The sequence below is a fragment of the Fistularia commersonii genome, chromosome 14, assembly GCF_037954325.1.
Source record: "Fistularia commersonii isolate RoL2024-O1a breed Wild chromosome 14, RoL_Fcom_v1.0, whole genome shotgun sequence".
In the NCBI taxonomy this organism is placed as follows: Eukaryota; Metazoa; Chordata; class Actinopteri; order Syngnathiformes; family Fistulariidae; genus Fistularia; species Fistularia commersonii.
The window spans coordinates 9,499,043-9,521,624 of NC_141297.1; the positions used below are offsets into that span (position 1 = coordinate 9,499,043).

General features: G+C 39.7%; 1 protein-coding gene across 1 annotated transcript in view; it reads right to left on the bottom strand.

Annotated features, from left to right (window-relative positions):
• Window positions 1–6,775: 6,775 nt before the first annotated feature.
• The window catches only part of nphp4 (nephronophthisis 4), a 160,784-nt gene continuing 144,977 nt past the window's right edge, over window positions 6,776–22,582 (bottom strand). The window contains exons 23-29 of the mRNA XM_086159231.1: window positions 18,382–18,547; window positions 15,938–16,014; window positions 15,613–15,698; window positions 13,917–14,088; window positions 11,512–11,691; window positions 10,584–10,727; window positions 6,776–7,041 (exon numbers count right to left, since the gene is read on the bottom strand). Of these exons, the coding sequence (XP_086015357.1) occupies window positions 6,901–7,041; window positions 10,584–10,727; window positions 11,512–11,691; window positions 13,917–14,088; window positions 15,613–15,698; window positions 15,938–16,014; window positions 18,382–18,547 (966 nt within the window). The 3' untranslated portion in view covers window positions 6,776–6,900. The remainder of the gene's footprint in view (window positions 7,042–10,583; window positions 10,728–11,511; window positions 11,692–13,916; window positions 14,089–15,612; window positions 15,699–15,937; window positions 16,015–18,381; window positions 18,548–22,582) is intronic.

Genomic DNA, 22,582 nt, shown 5'->3' on the forward strand with positions numbered 1-22,582 from the left:
CTTGTAATTTAAAATGCTTTCACACTGCATTACTAAATAATCATTTATTTATATTTTTGCAAACCAAGCAAGGATTCCCATGCTATTTTCCTTTCTAGACGATCTCTATGTCAGGTACTGGTCCCAGTAAAGTGTCTGTGTGTACGGGTAGGTGGAGAGGTCTGGCCAACACATTGCTGTGTTTCTGAATGATGTTACGTTGTCAGTTGAGTGTATTCCTTTAGGTCTCTCCACACTGCAGCAAATTCATGCCAATGGTGCAACTCAAAGAATATTAATGAAATCCCCATTGGACTGAGTGCTGCCTCCCTCTCAGCCCAACTCACAACTGCAACTGTATATTGGTAGAAAACAGATTAAATGTGGAAACTTTTTCTTATTTCAGTTTGGCATGGGTACGTTTGTGATATATATCACGCTTAAAAGTAAAATCCAGGTGTGACAATGAAAACCATAGAGGGACTACAAGTCCATGGGGCACAAAAATTGGGACAATTTACTGAAAAAGGAAAATATATGTAAAGAACAGAAAACTAAGTTCAAAAGAAAATTGCGATTGTTGAGTTTTATACTCACTCTCCAACTGTGTGATGTGATGTCAGACAGTCTGATGGCTGAATGCTCAATCAAATTGCAATTTCTTCCTGTGTTCCAGTGGATGAAGAACAAAAACATGAAACTGTGGTGTGAGAAGTAAGGATTGCAGAGATGAAGGCAAGTTCTAACTTTATTCATCAAACGCCAACAATGGCTGATGGTGAATTTCCGGGATCGATAAGATATTCCCGGCTTAACCATGCCCCACAGCCCCTGATCCTGAGGGGTGAGAAGCCACGCCACTTAGTGTCCGACATACAGCCCCCGAAAACCCAGAACAGACTCTGGAAGACCATCTAGTCCCTCACAGGAGGCCTGATTAGTCCTCCATAACGATTGCGTTGTCCCTCAGTCGAAACGGCAGACGGCACCAGAGACCGGGAGTTACCCAAGGACGCGTGCACTGCAGGCGGGATCTGACACAGAAAGACGTGCGGGAAATGGAAGCCGCCTTCGTCCGGTCCACGCAGCGACAGCATGTTGTGCATCATGACCATTGCAGTCCCGTCGCCCAAACCGGACAGATCTCCGCAGCAGACGGACTATATCTCTGGAGCAGAATCTGTTTGTGGGTGGCATATTTACCGTGTCGCGGTGAGAGGCATAACAGCTCCAAAACTCATCTTGTGGCCTGCTGGTCCAGCACAGTGACGGCAACGAAGTACCTAGCATTGACCGACATAATTCCACGACGCTGGAAAAACATCTCAACGTGCTGGAACTAGGAAGCCGGGTCGCTCTGCCAGAACTCCAGGAGGGCAAAGGTCACAGCCAGCTATGGGAGTTGGAGCGACACAGCTGAAGTGCGGTCGCACAAACGGTCCGAGTCAGACATGTTCAGGACAGGGTCACCGATGTGGTGTGAGAAGGAAGGATTGTAGCAATGAAGGAGAGTTCTAACTATATTCATCAAACACCAACAACAACTGACTGTGAACTTCCGGGATCGATATTATATCCCCGGCTTAGCCACGCTCCCCAGCCCCTTGTCCCATGGGGTGAGTGGCCACACCCCTTAGTGTCCATCACAAAATTATAGAAAAATCTGTCCCATGACTCTAATCTGCTGATAGGCAATAATTAACAATAAGGAAGAGTAATGAAATCCTCCCATATGAAAAATACATTTAAAGATAAAGCAGCACATCATAATCTGAAAACAACAATAAATCAGGGCCTCCATGCTCTGCAGCCTCGGCTTTAGAGGCAGAAATGATCAATAGGGCTTCCCACAGTCAGAACCGTGATCCCATACAGCAGCAAGGAATGCCATCAAAAGAAAAAGCATGAACAAAAATAAAAAAAGAAAGTTCATCTTTTTCTTAAAGGGTGAATACAATATGGGAAGAGCCAGTGGTATGACGGTTCTGGCCTCTTCTGAAACAAAAAAGGAAGATGGGCATCTTGAAAAGAACTCTATGAACTCAAAATTTGGATTGGATGTTTATCAGGTTTATATTACAGCAATATCCTAATTTTCTTTCTATTTCAAGCCAGTGAGATGCTGGGACCAGGCTAAGAATATAACTACAATATAGAACAAATAACCACGTGGTTCCTTGACAACTTATAAATGCATTGTTATTACTATTGAACTTGTATACCTTTAACCACATAGTGACATAATTTCTCATGGGAGACGATCCAAAGGGACTCGTGTGAAAGGGTAAAATGTATGTTTTAGATAGCGGTGTCACAGTTTCCAAGATGGCTAATGTTTGTGAATGATTCATGGTCACACAATTATTCTCCAGCAGGGTACATTTGAAAACGACAGCAGTTTCTCAGACTCCCAGTCATGGATGAGGACTGAACTGCCCTCTTGTGATTAGGACATGAGAAGGAGAAGGATGAAGAGGAGGAGAGGGTCCTCACACCAAAGCTGATAAGAGGGCATTAAAAAAAAAAATTGTGTTTGAAAGTTATGAAATATAGTGTTAAGTGCAACAGAAGCAGGTGTTAAGATGAAAAACAAAATAAATAAAAATACATACCTTAGCTGGAGAGGAATTGCAGAACGTGATATTTATTTAACAAACCAAGAAAAGTTCAACATAGAACTCACGGAATTAAACAAGCAGCGGCTGAAAGGGCAAACAATGGGCTACAACTGGAATACCAACTGACAAACAGGGTAGATATTGTGATATGGGCAAAATACAAGTGAACTAATCAGATAAACTGACAGGTGGAACATGTGGGCAGGCAAGGAGCTGAGTGGGTGAAAAGACAAGGGGAACGGGCAGACAAGGGCTGATTAACTGCTGAGACGCGGTTCAACACAAAACCACATAGGAGGTCAAAGAAGATAACAGGGTCTGTTTCAAAATAAAGCAGATATGTCAAAGTCAAACACAACAGTGAAAGAGTCCAACACTTGTGTTTCACAAAGACATGAAAGTGAAGAATATTTCTTGTACTCATCGTTCTGAAAGAGATGAAAATGAAATATTCATGACTTATGCATTTTCCACCAAGAATATTTATTTGACATATTTCTATAGTTCAAGACTGCTCCCTCTCAGCTCCTTCCGCAAATCTAACTTAATGATACAGAGAGTAGCATTAACATAAAACTTTTTATTGATTAAAGGTGAACTTTTTTCTTGTGCTATTAAGGTTACAGGACTGGGGCTGTTTATGTCTTTAGAGATGATCTAAGATATATGGCCGAGCTACTGATTCTGGGTTTTTACTGACTGTTTACTGCTGAGTAATTAAACCTCAGGGGGAAGGATGAGTGGTGAAACCAGTGGTTTGGAGAGCATGTGTGAAAGACTGCCATCTACTGAAAACTCTAAATTGTCCTCAAGTTTCAAAATCAAAAGTCAAAGTTAAAGTCAGATTTATTGTCAATTTCTCCACATTTACTCGACATACAGGCAAATCGAGAAGACGTTTCTCACCATCTCGTAATGACATAAAATTAACAAAATAATAAGAAGAATAAAGTGCACATGAAACAGTAAAGCCGACAATAAACACTAAACTCTAAAGGATGTATGAAATGTATAACGATATGAAATTTGAATTTAGACATTAGCAGCAGAGGTTTCTATTCAGTGCAAAAATCATCCTGTGAGTATTACCATACAATCGCAGCATGATGATACTAGGTGAGTATAAATAAAGTGGAGTTAAGGGCATAAGGAAAAAACAAAAAATAAAACAATTATAAAAATTGAATTTATAAATATAAATACACATGCATATGTATTATGTTACCTTGGGAGAGTAGCAGCAGAGATTTGAGTACAGTTTAATGCATAGCTGTCCTTATATATCTACCTCATATCACATTCATTTGTATTTTTGGAGCGCAGTGACACGTTTGGTCTGTGTTCTCGGTCACAGTTGAAAGAAGGCCCTTGAGTTGGCTAAAGTGGGAATTGTTTTTCAGTCAATGAAAAGTTCCTTTTTGAACATCTAATCTGATTCAGGCCGGTCTTGGTGAGGAAAGTAGAGAGACAGCCGCTTTCAACTTATCTATATTATTTTCTTTTTATTTGATCCTATTTTCTTTTTCTGTTTGAATTTCTCAGATTACATAACTTATTTTCCTGAATTCACAGTTCACTTTCTGAAAGTGCAAGTCAGATCAATGTGGATTGTGTAAGTCTAGACAGTGATGACACTTGCTTCATTCGAAATGTTCTCCATGAAATGTATAGGCAAAATAACCTTGACCTGACCTGCAATCATGCACAAAAAACATTTTTAACATGCTAGAGTTGAGCTCTGAGCCAGTAGGGCATGAGCAGTTGCTAGGTTGCATTTTCCTGCACTTAAAAACTTACAAAGCTCTTTGATATCTCCATTGCTGTATGCCCACAAAGACAAGCACCCACTCACAGCTCAGGTCAATCACTTATGCATGCACACACACACACATACACACACACACACACACACACACACCAGTGAGTGGATCTGTTTTTCCCCTAATCAGGCCAATAAAGGCACCATTCTACCAAACAAAATTGCAAGTAAACCTCACCTGTGGACCGTGAGGAAGCAGTCCTCCAACACCACTAACAGGCTGAGCAGACAGCGTGAGCTGCTGTGGCCGTTGTCTGTGCTCTTTCGGGAGGAACTGACAACAACTGGATTGGCACCACTAACAAGGTGTTAGCGCTGCTCTGCCTCTTGCAGAAAGACCATGCTGCTACCAGTCCATGCTGCCGCTCTGACCAGCACACGGGTGTTTAAACTGCAACAGGCGTGATTAGACACACCTGCAGAGGGAAAATAGCATGCCATTTTGATGCTGTGATAGTGGACATATTGGGCATGGATAGCTGCAGGAAATCTCCCCCACATACATGTTATGTTGAAAGAGGATGGATGTTAACAGTCTCTACTCAGACAGACACATGGTATAAACTGACAACTGTGAAGGAATTTTTTTTTGACTTTTTTTATTGCAATCTAAAGGATACTTTTGGTAAACAAAATAAAGAGTGATGGACAGTTTTATCCGGAATTTAGGATTTCTATATCAACAGTGAAATAATCTTGTTATAAATACTAAAATTATTAATAACAAAACAAACCTCTTATACTTATAATAACAGTGATATAAATAAAAAAAAAGTTTAAGAAGAAAAGCAAATGTCTTATTGATTTGTCTCACCCGGTTTGAGAAGAATCAGTTGAACCTATTTGAACAAATGGACAATTTTTTTTTTATACCAGATTTCAGAGATAAAAATTGATGTGACCTGAGATCCATGCATCCTGGTTTAGAATAAAGATGGTCAACTAATGAACAAACATATGAACAGTGCAAGGATAAATACACATTGTCATATTTCTCATACATAAAAACCTTAGCAATATCACACGTTATTTCTCCTTAAGAGGTCATACCTTTGTTGTATTTCTGTTGCTAAATTTCTTTAAAACCTGGTACTGGAGGTTAGCATGAGTCAAAGAGCTCATTTAAATAGTGTAACAAATGTTTTACATGGAGCTTGGAATAGGTCTATGGCTCTGAGTGCACTTTTATGATTAAAGGCACTCCATGTTAGGTCATTAGAGGTTCTGAATCCATTTTACCCATGGATGATGTTCCACATGCATTTCAGCTGCTTTGTCTAATAATACGGACATTGAAACACAGCACAGGTTCTAACACGAAATAAAATCAAATGACGCCGTCTCCGTGGGCCTCTTGCTGGCATCCGACCATGAGGAATGATTATAGCAAACAATCGTTCTGCATTTATTTTACAAGTATTGTATTAGGAGCGTTATTATCTTTTTAGCGAGGCCGTACCCCCACAAGGAACAATATTGCAAACCGACTGCAGCTTTAATATTTGCATCTGTAAGCACCATGCAAATTTAAAAAAGAAGACAATGAGGACTGTGCTTCAGACAAAATATTAGAAATGGTAAAGTGAGAGTGCACCCGGCTGGACTATCTTCTTATTAGCGTCTGCCGCTGTGCTGAGGCTTATTTTGCTGCCTACATTCTAATGAGAGACAGCGAAATGGGAAGGGGTGGAGGGGATTGTGTAACTGTGTTACATAACACAATGTGCTTGCCGTTTTCTCCCCGTACCTCAGACAGTCACCGAGCAGTGCGAGGGAGCTTGATGAAGATGATGGTGGGTTTGGAGGAATCGGGGCGAGAGCCTCGCTGGAAAATCATAACTCATTACCACACTGTTTCTAATAATGCCGGCGATGATGATAAGTAGTTTGGGAGGTGAAGGGACTCTGACTGTAGACCTCAGGCTTGTCTTAGATTAAACCAAAGCCATCAAGCGATATTCAAGGCGGTTTGCAGGGTAATTAAAGTCGATAAAATGTTATTGCTTTCACCCTTGGCCCACTTTAAAATTGGTTGGGATGATGTCTCAGAAATTCACTGGGTGCTTGGGAAGATGACTGATAACCACTGGGATTTAGTCTAAACTATTGTGAACGTTTCCAACTCTGTGTAAAAATTAATGTAGATGTCTGCTTGTTTCGGTGTATAGAGTATTGCTTGTATTTCATTAAAAATATTCTTTGCCTTCTTGTTTCTAAAGGTTTGATCTTTGAGATGTGACCTTATCTCTACACACAAACACACATAGATACACAAACACATGGACAATCAGATGCACGTACTAACACACGTTCGTGCCTCTTGATACAAATACCGAAAAGACCTCACAATAGCTGCATTAAAAAAGTTTATTTCTCTCATATATTTGATTGGATACATAATTACATGCATGAAAAAGAAACATCATTGCTCATTTAGGTTGTACCCTTTCATAAATTTCACACTGGCTGCACAGGAAATATCAGTTACGAGTAGGTGACTTTTACACAGAATGTCTCCTCAGTCTTTTCCTCCAGGTCATTCACGTAGACCAGAATCTCCACTGAGCCGGGACTCTGGCTGGGGGCAAATCGAAGTCCAATGATGTAACTCTCCCCCCCGTCAATCTGATCACAGAGAGCATGACAAACAATGTTGATACAAATGTGAATATGTTGTGAGGGTTTGTCAATCTCTGCTCTTCTGGTAGCTAGAAAAAAATTCTGATATTTCAATACAATTAGACATTGAATCAATGGGGATGATAAAAATGTATTTCTAGGAAAAAGCTGTTGCTTCTTTTATTTTTTTTGTTCATTGTTGCAAGCTAAATGGCCCAAAGCAAAAGTCATGCTTCAGGCTTCTCCTTCCCAGCTGGTAGCAGCAACTACCATGCGATTACTCTTACGCTACACTGTAAACAGTAAAAAAAAAGACAAAAGAAAGCAACTAAAACGGCATTTAAAACAGATGTAAAATGTTTTGTCCTTGCTGGGGGGTCCAGACAATGGACTTCAAACTAAGGTTATATCAAAAATAATGATTCTGACTAAAACTAAGATTCCTGCCTTGTAGTTGTATTCTCCTGTTGCTGATTACAGGAGCTGTGATTCGGAATAAAAGAATAATAAGACTACTGTGAACATTTTTAGTGAGTCTTCCCTTTATCACTTGTTACTGTAGGACAAAGGGGACCGATAGAAGCCTCATGACACCAGTCAGTCAAAGCTATTCATCAGTAACCCCAAAGAGGCAGTGGTGAATGAGCAGGGGAGCAGGAAGCCCCTTCCCCTGGTTTTGAATCAGTGAGAAAAAGTATATTACATTTCATGGGGCAATTTTATGACACAAAGGTAAAAAGCTCTTGTTTGAAATACAAAGCAAGAACATTGTGGAAAAGAACTGGAGTGAAATTGAAGGTGCATTGAAAAAAGATCAAGAATCGCAGATGTAGATGTTTTCATCAAGCTTGAGAAAAAAAAAAAAATCAGATTCAAGAAATCTGGCGGGCAAAGCTGATACATAACAGGTAGTTTGAGGAACAAGGAGATCCACATTGTACCTCAGCAATCATCCAGGAGGGAAGAAACAGGATGTTAAAGTGAATCTTATATTTTAGAGGAAGCCAGGAGGGCTGACATACACTGGGGTGATGTTTGACCTCTAACCAGCTCAAATTAATTATCTATTGGCTGCTATTGGCTAAATCAAACATAAATGATTCAAAGACGCTTAACAGTCGAATGTGTAAAATTCTCGCAGTAGTCTAGTAGATATATAAAAGTACCAATATGCAGATCGAAGCAAACAGGGTTTTCGTATTTTTGTAATGTTCCCCCACAGAGGAAAACAGAATTGCAGGACTTCAGTAACCTGTTAACAACTATCAAACTAATTAATTTTCAGAGTTTCAGTTTTTAATGTCTTAGGAGGAAGCACAAAGTACTAGAGTGCTGAACTGAGTTTTGGGAAAATTTTGACATATATATATTTTTCCTTTCTTTTCCTCTGAAAGCAATATGCACCCTTTAAATGTTAATTCCTCACTGAGTTTTTGTATATATTCACTGTATGATGTAACACAAAACATAGAAATTCTCATTAGTTCAAACTGAACAATGGGCTGAGGAAAACATATTGTATGGGTCAGTCGAATCCCAGGGGCTCGCAACCTTTTGCACCTTAAAAGCTAACAACTAAAATATTAATGTGGCACGGTTCTTTCAAAGTATTTGCATTTATTCAGAAAAAGTCAAAAGCTATACACACACACACACACATATATATATATATATACATATATATTCTGTTGCAGTGGCCTCACTTACAGATTCTTGTGACTCATTTCAGGCAGCAGTAGAAAATTATTTTGTGTTACAGCCTTAGAAATGTTTGGGGACAGGTAACAGATGGTTTGTTACACAGGACCAGCTGGGAAGAACCTCATGGAAACAGTTTGGAGAGGATTTGGCATTTAAAAAAAACACTGGCAGCTAATTGGATTAAACATCTGTCTACCGATGCAATTTGGTAAATGAAACTGTCTCTTTCCAGGAGACTATCTTCAATCTAGAAAATAATTCAATGCTGATAATCTCCCAATAGTTTTGATAAAAAGGATGCCACAGCAGTCTCTACGATAACTTTCTCAGAAGCAGTCACCATTAATTATGTCTCTTACGCGGATGCTTGTCTCACCTGAACACCTAAACAATGCTTAATGTTACCAATGATCTCTCCTGGGATGCTGATTAACTGAATTTGTATTGATGCAGCCACACATGGATAACTTGAAGTCTGGAGGATTAATTTAACATTATCTCATGAACCTGAGGCTGGGATTCTACTGCCAACCTTCTCTTGTCACTGTCTGGGTGTTTGGTCTTCAACACTATTACGGTACCTGCATGTATGTCATTGCTGTAAATTGCCTGTTTTGCACTTCTAAAACTTTGCTATGTGAGAGTTTTGTCTGTGTGTACCTCCCCCTGGGTGCAAGTTTGCTAACTGCCTGGTTTATTGTTTAGTGGCAATGAGGGATATCAAAAAGAAGGAACTCCACTTGTGCTTAATGCTACCAGCAAATGTGAATGTTTTATAAGACACCTGGAGAGTCACTGACAAGGTGGAAAAAACAATGGGCTGTTATTTCACTCTGCCCACCTCCTGTCTAATTGATGCAGTGTTTTCTGGACAGCAGCAGCAGGGCTTCTTAATAATTGATGTGGAAAAGACTTGTTCTATCTCATTCATTTATTTGTTCATTTAAAATGCAGTTTTTGCAATTTCTTTTTCTATTTCATCACACCTCAGCGAATGAAAGGAAATTATGGCAGTGACTCTTGTACTTTATGTCTGTCTGTTAGGAAGCCATTGCAGATGTGATATTTGATAAAAATACAATAAAAGAGTTTCAGTCAATGTACAAGAGTTAAGTTTGGGGCAAGTCTGAGTTCAACTTCAGTCTGACGGTTACAATTTAATAAGTAACCTTCAAACAAATTTGTGTAATTCTCTCAACTATACATAAAACTGGGGGCAGTCCAAAGTTGGGTTGATGAGAACTTGATGACTTTGTTTTCTGTGCAAAGACTGAACTGAAAGTCTACCAGGCCAATCAGCACATGATATTGTTGTACTAAATAACTATCTTAAAAAGTTATTTTGAAGTAACGGTATTTAAGTGCAGTTATGTTGCATCTTAGTGGGCCCCATGTCACCCGTAGGTCAGTTTTTACTGACTCAACTCTCATCGTCTTTGCAGCAACCCATGTTCTCTGACCCTGAGGCCTGATCTACAGTAATTGGATGCTGTTCCTTCATTCTTATGTTGATTAATTAAAAATGGGGCGAAAACACTTTTACTCAAATATACTGATGATTTGGTTATTTAATTTTGACAGGATGCAAAGGCAGTAAAACAGCATTTAATTAGTTAGTCATTAGCACTTCTGCAATTAATTAAATATTGAAGTTGTGGTTACAGTATAGAGACATTGTACCAGATGAAATTATCTGTACTGATACTTTCTTCTTCTTCCTCTTTCTGATTCTTGATTTTCTTTGTATATATAAGCAAGTTATATTCACATGGGGAAAACCCTTCACTGTTATAGGGTAAAACAAAGTGGACTGGAGATAAAGGAGAAATAAAGAGAAGAAAATGTACCTGGAATTTATCCTCTTTAAACTGCAGTAGGTCAGGATGATCAGAGTGGAGCAGAAACGTGCATGTGCTGGTGTAGGGGTTGGTGTAGGTGATTTTTCTGGAGCTGCCTCGGCCACCACTAACTGGAACACATACCTCAAAAGCCTGTGCAAACATACACACAGTCGGTAAACCCAGATAAAGCCCAGCAGACGTTCTAATATGCATCAGACTAGGATATAGAAATACATATAGATGTGTGTGTGTGTGTTCATATACACTAGATAACACTCGCCAATTCACACACACACACACACACACACACACACACAGCAGAGCTGCCATGCAAGGTACTCTAACCAGATCATTGGGAGCAACTGAAGGTTCAGTCTTACCCAAGGTCACTTCAGCATGCAGACATGAGGAGCCTAGAATTGAACCACAGACCTTCCGATTGCAGAGACACCCACTCTACCAACCACCCCATATACATTTTTTTAATGAGTAATTTTTTCTTATCCTAAGAGTTCTAATCTTAGAAGAACAACCAGTTAAATCACATTCATCTGTAAAAAAGGTACAAGTGATGGCAAAAGTAAGAGGACAAAAAATGCAATAATAGGCCAAGATTTTTTGCAGGTAATTATGGGACAGAAATCAATGCCATCTAAGATGTTGTTCTCCATCTGTTGCTCTTTCTTATGAAATTAAGATAATGAACAGTTTGTGTACCGTTGGTGGCTGCTCATGCCTGTAAAATGCCATTTAAAATAGTCAAGTATTTATTTTGTATATGATTGAGAGCAGGAAATAGCCTACACCTGACTAAACGACAAAGGCCAGACTTTGCTCCATGAGAGCAGCAGGAGTGCCCGCTCTTGCATTTATGATACACCGGTAATTGTGAGAAAGCATAGATATTTTCAAACCATAACAAACCCACCCCTACCTTTGATAGCAAAGGCCTGTGGACACTGAGACAAATTAGCCAAGTGGAGAGCAGCTGTCGTTGCTCCATATCCACAGCGTTTACGTAGAAAAACCGACTTCCTGCTCGCCATGGCTGCACCTTCAGCTGCAGCTCCTGCACCGCTGCAGGAGGCAGAGCGAACACACCTTCAGGATCCACCTACAGAGATAGTTCCGGTTGATTGGGATTAGAAGCAGGTAGGTGCGAGGACAGAGATAATGAGACATATGCAATCAAAAACAGGAAACACAAGTAAATGGTAGTGAGATGTATTCTGTACTATTTTATTCATTCTGCCCCCTTTCTAGAAATGTGGAAAAGAGGATCGAGGAAGTGTATGGATTAAAGGAGAGCGTTTAGGAGATTGTGTTGATTAGAGTCTATGCAAAAGGCAGAGAGAGACAATGAAAACGTGAGGAAGTGGAGAGAGGAAAGTGAGAGAGGGCTGTGAGAATGAGATTTTCTATGCAGCTCCTTTTCAATCTGTTGAGAAAAGCAAAGCTATTCTCTGGCGGTGAGCTTTATCCTATTTTATAAGACTCCTCCGATGCATTCCACAGTGAGCTAACCTGCCGAGAGTCAGATCAAAGCGGCTGCTGATGCATACGGTGAAATCTTTTAAAAATACATCTGTCGCTTTTTCAACCAGTAGCCTATTTCTTCAAGGAAAACACGTTTGGGTACTGTATGCACCCATCGTGACGGTCTATCACATCACTCTTTTCTTAATATGAATAATATGCAATGCCCTTTTACAACGTCTCTGAGCGAGAAGCATTGTCGCACTTATTCCCCTTTTATACTAAATCATGAATAAGAAAGGATCTATTAAAAATAAAAGGCAATCCGAGAAGACTTGAACATACTTTGTATGTTTCAGTCATGTACATTCATTACTCATTTTTATGTGTCAAATCGTGTCATAACATGATCTGACATGATTGCGGCAAGAAATAGCTAAACCTAATAAAAAGAAATATAATGACATGAGTAGGCCCATTATGCTGTCAAATCACATTTGTTCATTTTCACTAATGACTTGAATTTCAACCTAGGTAATTAGAGAAGAGACAATTGCTGTATCATTGTTTCCTTCCACTTTGCTGCAATTTATGGTTCTCACTTTTATCAGGTCTTCTCTTTTTGTATCATTGTAAATGGTGTACGGTGTACATACAGGATCGTGTCAAATCATGATTAGGTTCCTCTTTGTGAAAGCTCTGAGAGGGGCTCTTCTTTTATTAGAGCTGCAGGCATCAGCTATTTAGTTAATCATGGATAGCAATTAATATTAGCATTTTATTGATTTATCAGATTAAAAAACACTTGTGTTCGTCTAAGACAGAGAGTTAATAACAATAAAATATGACTATAAAATGACTGACTAGGTGGTTTCTTGTTCTATTTTTGAAAATCCGTTTTTCAATACACTGTATGTAAGGTTTCACTTTCAAATTCTACCATTTGACCATTATTATGGTTCTTTAGATAGTGTGGCTACTGAAATGTTATCTGTGTTGGGGAGCTCTAAAACTAAATGACAGCACAAGATGTCCAAGGAAATGTTGCCTCTTCTGTTATTTTCCATGTGATTGCTGAGAGTGAATAATTGGTCAATTATTTTCCGGGACGTGTGTGAAGGCTCAGGGCAAATAAAGGAAGAAGCTTTAGCCCAAATATTAGCCATGAGAAATCAACAGTGACAAATACCCCTGAAATGCTTGCCATTGCTGTCAGGGGCTAGATGTTTGTGAGACAATAGCCGATGGGTGTCTGAAATAGCTGCATGTGTAAATATATTTTTAAAAAGAGCCCCAGGATACATAACTTTGAACTGACTAGACTCAAGGATAATTAGTCTGCATCCAAAATGTGCTGGAGCCAAACAGGCTCGAAGAACCTCTCTGGCAGCATCCTGATGCTCTGTTGATTAATGAGCAGCTGTAGTCCAAAGGAGCAGCAATAAATACAGTGTTTTTTCCTTCATGTTACAGTTCACTTTCCCCATCCATCACAAAAAAAAAATCTAGAGTATCAGATATCATTTGATCTGAGCTGATAATCAGTCAACTCCTATCCAATGGGTATTTGCATCGCGACACACAAACTTCAGATGCTCAGTGATGGGAGAACTGTGTCGGGAGAGTCCGGGATATATTTTTTTCCAAGGGGCCAAAATTGTCTTTTTTTAACCTGAGAGATTTTATTGAAGTGTAAAAGGGAATGAAAGTTAGGTTGCTTTGAACATGGAATACAGAATGGAGCCAACTCAATTTGTTTTAGAAAACAAGCAAAGCTCTGCTATTATACGGACATGGCAGAATAATTTGACAGGATAACACTGTTTATTCTCATTATCTAATTTATGAACGGACGATGTGTACCTCAATCTCCTTCGGGTGCGATGAAAAACACTTGACCTTACGAACAGCCTGCTTTCCCCTCAGCACTAGTGACTGACAGCTCCGCTGGCCAGTAACACAGCTGACATCCACCCGCTCCATGAAATGCACATAAATCTTCCAGATTTGAGAGGGGGCAGTCATCCACTCATCACTAGACAGAAAAACATAATTTGAAACATTTAAGCTGAGGCCCCCCTGGAAACAGAGCAGGAGCAGGTTGACAATGAGGGGGGGTGCCAGAATTTTAATGAGCAGCAACCTCCTCCTTCTCCTTCTCCACCTCCTCCTCATCATCATCATCATCATCATCCTCTTACTGCTGAGACAATAGAAACCCATTCTCAGTGGACGACCCTGAGTCTGAGAGCTGAGTGGGAGGTGATGTAGTCATATACTCAGCCTTGTTCATTGACAAGTCTCAAGGAGCATTTAGGGACATTTGAAATGGGATTCAAAGGATTTGTAATTTGAAGGCAGCCATAATGTCAGCTGCATTGAATTGAAATTATATTTATGATGATTTTCATTTCTTAATATGACACTTTTACAGGTTTTCACTGATTGTTTCTTTACAGATTTATTCTTATCTTTAAACATAATGAATTACCAAATGTGTAAATAAGATTCACACTAACCTCACTTATTCTGTTATTATAATTTCATTTATTGATTCCAGGGAGTTGCCATAACCACAGTTAAATGTCAGCTAAGTTAAATGTCAGCCAAGAAAAAATCCTACATATACAGTGGACACATGATCAGTTTTAGTTTTGGTTTTAACATATCACTAACAGCTGTGCTTGGTAACAAACTGAAACACTCTCATTAACAGAGTTCATTTTTGTACATCCAGTAATTTGGTAATCATGTTTGCAAACATAGAGAAGACAAAGCGCTGATCAGTTCGTAGCAGGTGGTGCGTACAAATTGAATAACCATGTGTTTGTGCTATTTCAAAGAAACATAGGAACAGTTGTTGTTTGCTGTAGAATGTTCGGGGGAATCAGACTAATTGGATGGCTAAAAGTGATTCAGCAAATAACATTAAACCCCACATTCAAAAATGAGAATGCCCTGTTAAAAACTGGCACGCATCAAAATAATTTTTATTAGTTAGAAAAACAAGGTACTGCTTATGAGTATGAGAAGTATTTGTTATGGCTAAACAAATATGTTACTTTTATTTGTGCCCATTAAAACTAATATTGGATCACATATGGAAAGGAAATCCTGATCATTTTTTGATAGAGGAAATACACTTCCAACAAATTAGCATAACACAAATTACTTTGTAGGAATACTTGTAACTATGATGAAAGGACTCCTTATACAATGCAAATCTGGTTTACTGTCAATACAGGATAAAACTTTACTGCGCCTTTGTGCTATATCAAGTATAAATCTCTGACCTGATAGGAGAAAATCAGAAACTATATGTTAAAAACCATTGTTGTAAACCTGGCGGACATAGAAGAGCAGAGGACAGCCTTTAAACTATTGTTGTACCACTAAACCTCCTTTTGATTAGGTATTATTTCAAGCCTGTGTGAAGGATTAAATTAATCAAAAATAGAATAATACTTCAGGGTGAATTGTTTTTGTGCGTGTATGTGGTGTGTGTGTGTGTGTCGATATGCAATGTGTACAGTGTGCCTGTTCACTAAATAATACATACGTGAAAACCATTACAAAGAACATTTTTATGTGTGGACTGGGACTCCCTGGTACTTTTAAGTACACATCCTGAGGCTCCCCTGGCACCTAAACAGAAACATAATCACAGGCAGAAAGATGTTATTGGAAGATTGGCATAAAATAAAAAGAAACAGCAGATTAACACTTCAAAAGTATATTACATGGTGAAAGGGCAACTGGTTTATCTATTGGAGAGGTGCTTGAATAAGGCGCATTCCCACCTGAAGCAATCAGTTCAGTAATTAAAACCCTGATAATATGAGTGTCTGCTATAACAAATGAGTAAAATATAGTAATTTGCTTACCAGCATCCTCGTCTGGCAGATGATGTTTGGGTCACTGCAGCGAACAGAGATGTGAGTCCTGGCATCTGTGTCTCCAACTATTCAGAAAAAAAAAATACACAAATAAATAAATGAATAAATAAGTTACACATGCGCATAAATGTGCATTTAAACAGCTTTCTTATGGCTTGTTGTATTTTAAGCATCTGCATCTATTCTTAAAGTGAGTTCTCTATATTCTTCTTCTTTTCCTTTTGGCTGCTCCCTACAGGGGTCACCATAGTGAATCCGCTTCCTCCATTTAACCCTATTCTCTGCATGTTTTTCTCTCACGCCAAATAACTTCACATCCATATATCCAATATACCAATATACATTCACTATCCCTCCTCTATACATGTCCAAACCACCTGAGTCTGGCCTCTCTGGCTGTATCTCTAAAACATCCTACATGTGTAAAATGAGTTAAGTATAATGTATTCATATGCATGAATACACATAGATATTAAGTACATAGTGTGCTGCACATGCTGGTTTATTCTTTTATTGCTCCTCCGTGAGCTGCCACCTTACCGTGGTGGAGGGGTTTGCGTGCCCCAGTGATCCTGGGAGTTATGTTTTCAAGTGCTTTCCCCCTGGAAGGGTCAACCAAGGGCAACAGGTCCCAGGTGAGGGACCAGACAAAGTGAAGACAGAAAACCTCCCATGAAGAAGAAAATAATTGGACCCAGTTTCCCCTCGCCCGGACGTGGGTCACTGGGGCCCCCCCGGAGCCCGGCAGGGGCCAGGGGTCAGTGGGAAGTGCCTGGTGGCTGTACCTTTACCCATGGGTCTCAGACGGGCACAGCCCGAAGGAAACACATGGGTCTCTCTTCCCCTGGGCTCACCACCCGAAGGAGGAGCCAGAGGGGTTGGGTGTAGTGTGAGCTGGGTGGTAACTGGAGCGGGGGACTTTGGTCCTCAGCTGCAGAAGCTGGCTCTTGGAACATGGAATGTCACCTCTCTGGCGGGGTAGGAGCCTTGAGCTGGTGCGCGAGGCTGAGAGATTCCGATTTACTTCGAAGCGGAGCATTGGGTCTGGAACCAGGCCTCTTGAGAGGGCTGGACTCTTTTTTTATGCTGGAGTTGCCCTTGGCGAGAGGTGCCGGAAAGGTGTGGGCATATTGATTGGTGCCCGTCTTTGGTGCCTGCACGTTGGGGTTCAACCTGGTGGGTATGAGGGTATGAGTTTTGATTGTCGTTTGTGGCTATGCACAAATTTACCCACCCCTCTTGGGGTCCCTAGAGAGGCTGCTGGAGAACGCCATTAAACTGAAGGAGTCCTATCGGGCCTTTCTGACCTGTGGGGCTCTGGAGGCAGCTGACAGGCACCGACAGGCCAAGCAGCATGTGGTGGTTGCCAAGGCAAAAACTCGGGCATGGGAGGAGTTCAGGAAGACCATGGAGATCAACTTCTGGTGGGTATCGAGGAGATTCTGGTCCACCATCCGGTGGCTCAGGAGGGTTGAGCTGTGCTCTGTCAACACTGTGTACAGTGGGAGCGGGGCGCTGCAGACCTCAACTTGAGACGTTGTATATCGGTTGCAGGAAGACTTCCGAGACCTTCTCACCCCCATTGAGACGCCTTCCAATGAGGAAGCAGAACTGGGGGACTCTGGAGTGGACACACCCATTTCAAGGGCCGAAGTTGCTGAAGCAGTCAAAAAGCTCTTCAGAGGCGGGGCCCCGGGGGTGGATGAGGTCCGCCCTGGGTTCCTCAAGGCTCTGGATGCTGTAGGGCTGTCCTGGCTGACACGCCTCTGCACCGTTGCGTGGCTTTCGGGGACAGTGCTGCTGGACTGGCAGACTGGGCTGGTGATCCCCCTCTTTAAAAAGGGGGATCGGAGGGTGTGCTCCAACTACAGAGGGATCACACTCCTCAGCCTCCCTAGTGAGAAGAGCGTCTGCCGGGTCATTGAACCTCGGATTCAGGAGGAGCAGTGTGGTTTTTGTCCTGGTTGTGGAACAGTGGACCAGCTCTATACCCTCAGCAGGGCCCTCGAGGGGGCATGGGAGTTTGCCCAATAAGTATACATGTATTTTGTGGACCTGGAGAAGGCATTCGACCGTGTCCCACGGGAAATCCTGTGGGGGACGCTCTCGGAGTATGGAGTGCTGAACCCCGTAATATAGGCTGTTCAGTCCCTGTATGCTTGGTGTCAGAGCTTGGTCCGCACTGCCGGTTGTAAGTCGAACCCGTTTCCGGTGAGAGTTGGAGTCCGCCACGGCTGCCCTTTGTTACCGATTCTGTTCATAACTTTTATGGACAGAATTTCTAGGGGCACAAACCAGGACAAAAGCTTAGGATTTAAGAATTAAACTAAGCCATGAAAATGGGCCTTAATATAATTCATGGAATTCAGACATAATTGGGAGAGCAGGGAGGGGAGCGGTGGGACCAAAAGAATGTGGTTGAAGGGAAATACCTGTGCTACCAGGTGGTGTGTGCCAGGGAGGCAGGCGGATGGCCTTCTTCAGGAAACAGAGCTCAGGGTGGTAAAGTCTGAAAGTCTGATCGACAGCATGAGGTGTTGGCTCGACATTCACCTGCAAGATGGCTAGGGGTTTGCCGTCTTCTCCTTTGAAAGAAACCTGTGGTGTGAAAGTGAAAGAACAGCTGTGTTTGCCAGTCAGAATCTGAGCAGAATCAAACAGGATTTGCATGACACAACAATGAACTCCTCGTTTAGATGTTGATACAAGATCTAAACAGGAGCCTTTATTTTGTGATCCTGTGATAAAGTTAACACTTTCTTGTGGCTATTGGCTGTATTCAGGTAGTAAGATCTTTATCAACAGACTGACAACTGATTTTTATTTTTCTGTTTATTTATTTAATGTTGAACGGAAGGTCAGTATTCATCCAAAATGGAGCTCATACTGTGTAAAGAAAGGCATCTATTACTAGAGATAAGGTTTCCCCCTTAGCTTTTGGTAGCAAGAAATGATGTTTTTCAACTCACCAAAGATTCAAAGTAAACTCATAAACTCTTTTCAAAAAAAAGCACATGAAAAGCTACAATTATTTCAAGTTGTGTATATATTATAAGTAGACGGAAATATTTTTCTGCATAAAACACATATGCATTCTACCAACATTTTCTCTTTTACACTATATATTGCTTATGTTAAAAGACCTTCTTGCTTTTTATAGTCAGAACTTGGAGAATTTCATAATATTTCTGGCATTAAAAAGAATGCTGATTTTCCAAGTGAAATTGGAATGGAGCATACAAGTGTCACTGCCAAATATAATTCATTTCTCTGAGACGTGACATTATTTCGACTGCATTATCCCCCTCCCCCCTTCTTTTTGTGTGTTTAGTTCAGAATTATTTTTGTAAGGTTATGTGGATATTGGTGGGCCTCTTAATTAAGTGTGCAGTTTGTGCCCAGGTAGTGATGGATAATGATGAGAGTGAGGATATTAAAAAAACAATGGTCAGCTGTGATGTGCTAAGTATTAGAAAGGAAAATGCCAGAACATCCATCCATCCATTGTCCTCCACTTATGCTGCACTCAGGATTGCGGGGGATGCTGAAGCCTAATTTCAGAACATAGTCTAATTTATTAGATTACTTTTTTATTTAATTTTTGATTTCAACTAATTTTGTCTTTTCCAGTTCATATTTCTCAGCCTGTTCTGTATTTGATTCATAAACTGTTTCAGGAAACCGTCTTTTTCTGCCAAATGAAAGGTAAAATGAACATTGTCAAATTCGGGACAAATTGTTCTTTGAAAGCTCTGAATAGTTCATACTTCTCCAGTTTAATATGGATCTTTATTTAGAATAGTTATATCTATGTGTTTTAAATATTGTGGAAATATCTACTGCCCCTCAGCATACCTGTTCCTATATTTGAGTTTGTATAAACATATATATAGCCCAAGCTTTCTTTAATATACTAATGCATCAATATCAGGCCAGCTTTCATTTTTGATTACCATACAGTGAATATTAAAGTATACAATAACAGAGCACCGCAGTCACAAAAAAATAAACATGCATACTAACCCTCTCTTTAAACTATTATGCACAATGATAGTAATAATTTGCATGGTCTCTGCTGTTCATTGGGAGTTACAAATGTTTTCAGAACAGGAGCCTTGTTCTCATGCCAGCCAGAGTCAATTTCGATGTGCAAAATGACTTTGCGTTGACATCACATCAACACGGAAAGCAAACACTACAAGGCATATTGCTTCAATCTTTTTCTGCTTATATTGATTGACCTACACTCTCCAATTGTGAAACCTGAAGCTCATCCAACAATTCTTTTCAAATATTTTTTTCCTTTTCTATTCATTTCGCTATTTTCATTATTAAAGTTTTTTAGCTTTTAGGAAACTAACTGGTTGGACTGGACTATTGAGAATCAGTAGACAACTGTCTGGGTGACAAGACAGTGAGACATTAGCTCACATACAGCATGGTAAATGTGATCTGGCCAATGAATGCAGATGGTGAATCTGTAACTACTGTATGTATGGTCTGTTCCCATAGCACCTTTATATCAATGATGACCTATCACATAATGATATAAAAATCCATTAAAATATGACAAATTGCTTATGAAAAATAATCCCTCCAGTCCTCCCATATATTTGTGATTATTTTCTTTTTTTGATCGGTTGGTAAGCAAATGACTTTTGTTCCAGAGAAACTGTACTCATCCCATTTTGAAAGGTGTATCAAGGCTTATTCAGGTACATATATAATTTGGAGAATGTGAGTCAATTTCATAGCGAGGGTAAGAAAACAGCAAGCCATAAAGGGTCTTTTTCGATGTACAAATAACTGTAAAAGGTTATGATTCTAGTTCCAGGATATGTCTTGGGTTGCAGATCACAACATGTAGTATAAAGTGGATATCAGTGGGCCTTAGAGCATCCCATGGGGTATCTTCAAGTTGTTAGCTGGGCAGATATGTCTTGTTTTTTTTTCATTGTCCTCACATACAGTACTCGTCCCTGAGGTCCAAAATTCTAAACACTCTTTTGTGAAATGTATGTGTGTTTCCCCCAAGGCAGTTCAATATTGTAAGATAAGATACGAATAAGATGATGATGATGGGGTATGTCATACACTGGCATAGAAAAAAATGAAATTAAAAATTGGCTTTAGCTAGTTAGACAACTCAAAACCCCACAGACCTGAGAAATGTGCTTTGAAGTTTGCTACATTAAAACAGCCCCCAGGACAAATGTAATCATACATATACATAAAATTACATATGATATACATAAATAACCAGCATTAGCAAACAGAATGAGATTTCTATGTCTCTAATGCTTCAGTGCGATAAATCATCCTTTGCAACTTTAACACATTGCTATCGTATAGATTCTATAGATCACCTTTCTGCGTAGAGGGAATGTGCAAGTAAATTCACTTCAGGATATGAATTGTAGGTGTTAATTGTGGGATCACAAAGTTATTTACTTAGAATGGCTTGATACAGAAAGGCAGACTACTTAATTGGCCCCCCAAAAATTATATCATTCACATCTTTTCGTGATGTGTCACAAATTTTGCTTTGAATATGCAAGGTCCCTAAAGAATTTAATGACTTTGGGGAAATGTTCTTAAAGATTCCAGTCTACAGAATTTTAATCCTTACATTACCCATACATAAATACAAAGTGTTAAAGTCAACATAGGATTTTTAGTATAAAAATCATTGAGCTCTGTTCAGCGATTAAAGATTTGTAAACAAATTATACAAATTAAATGAATGATGTATAATTTTCAATACATGCATCCACAGACATGGTACATTACAGAGATTGAAATAATAACACTAATAATGGTTTAAAAATGAATTATAATTGAAAAAAATTCTAATCTTCTAATAGTTTGAATGAGTATATTCAGAAATATAAGTTGTTGTCTTTGGTGGATTTACATAAAAAAGGAGAGGCTATTGGCCTGGGTAGAGGTCTGAGCTCTCATAGTGCACTTGTAGTTGCTGCGTGTGTGCTTGAGCCCTGAGAGTGGCCCGGGTAAAAGATGACTCAGGGAAACAGTATCCTCTTTGAGATGTGTGGGCGGAAGGACACATAGTTTTCACTAAATTCCTCTTCGAAATGCCAATTTAAACAGGCTTTCTGTCACTGGCCATTTGGAAACATGCCCTTTAAAAGTGATTCCCTGGTAATAGCTGCTGGTTTAAACAGCAAACATAAACTTAAAAATCTTACTCAAACTATTTCCTGCTATAAAACAAAATTTCAGGTATTCAGGTGACTTTTTCCTCTTTTTCTTAATAAAGTTTCAGTTTTCACTTTGATTTCAGCAAAAATCAAGTTTCAGAAAACACTGAAACCCAACCCTTGTAGTTGTATAAATTGATTACACACACAGTGGGATGGGAATCAACTGTGTAGGAAGCCTGATTGAAAATTGTCTGCTCTAGTGAATACATTTGCCTGTGATATTATCAGTTACTCTCATCAATGCCAGTGCATATTTTCAGTTTTGCTTGTGCATGACAAATCAACTATATTCAAGTATTTACACTAAAGTTAATAACATAAGTTATAGTGAGGAAGAGAGGGTATGAAGCACAGTTTTTTGTTTACTAAATGCAGGCAACAAATTTTAAACCAACTTTTCTATTGAATT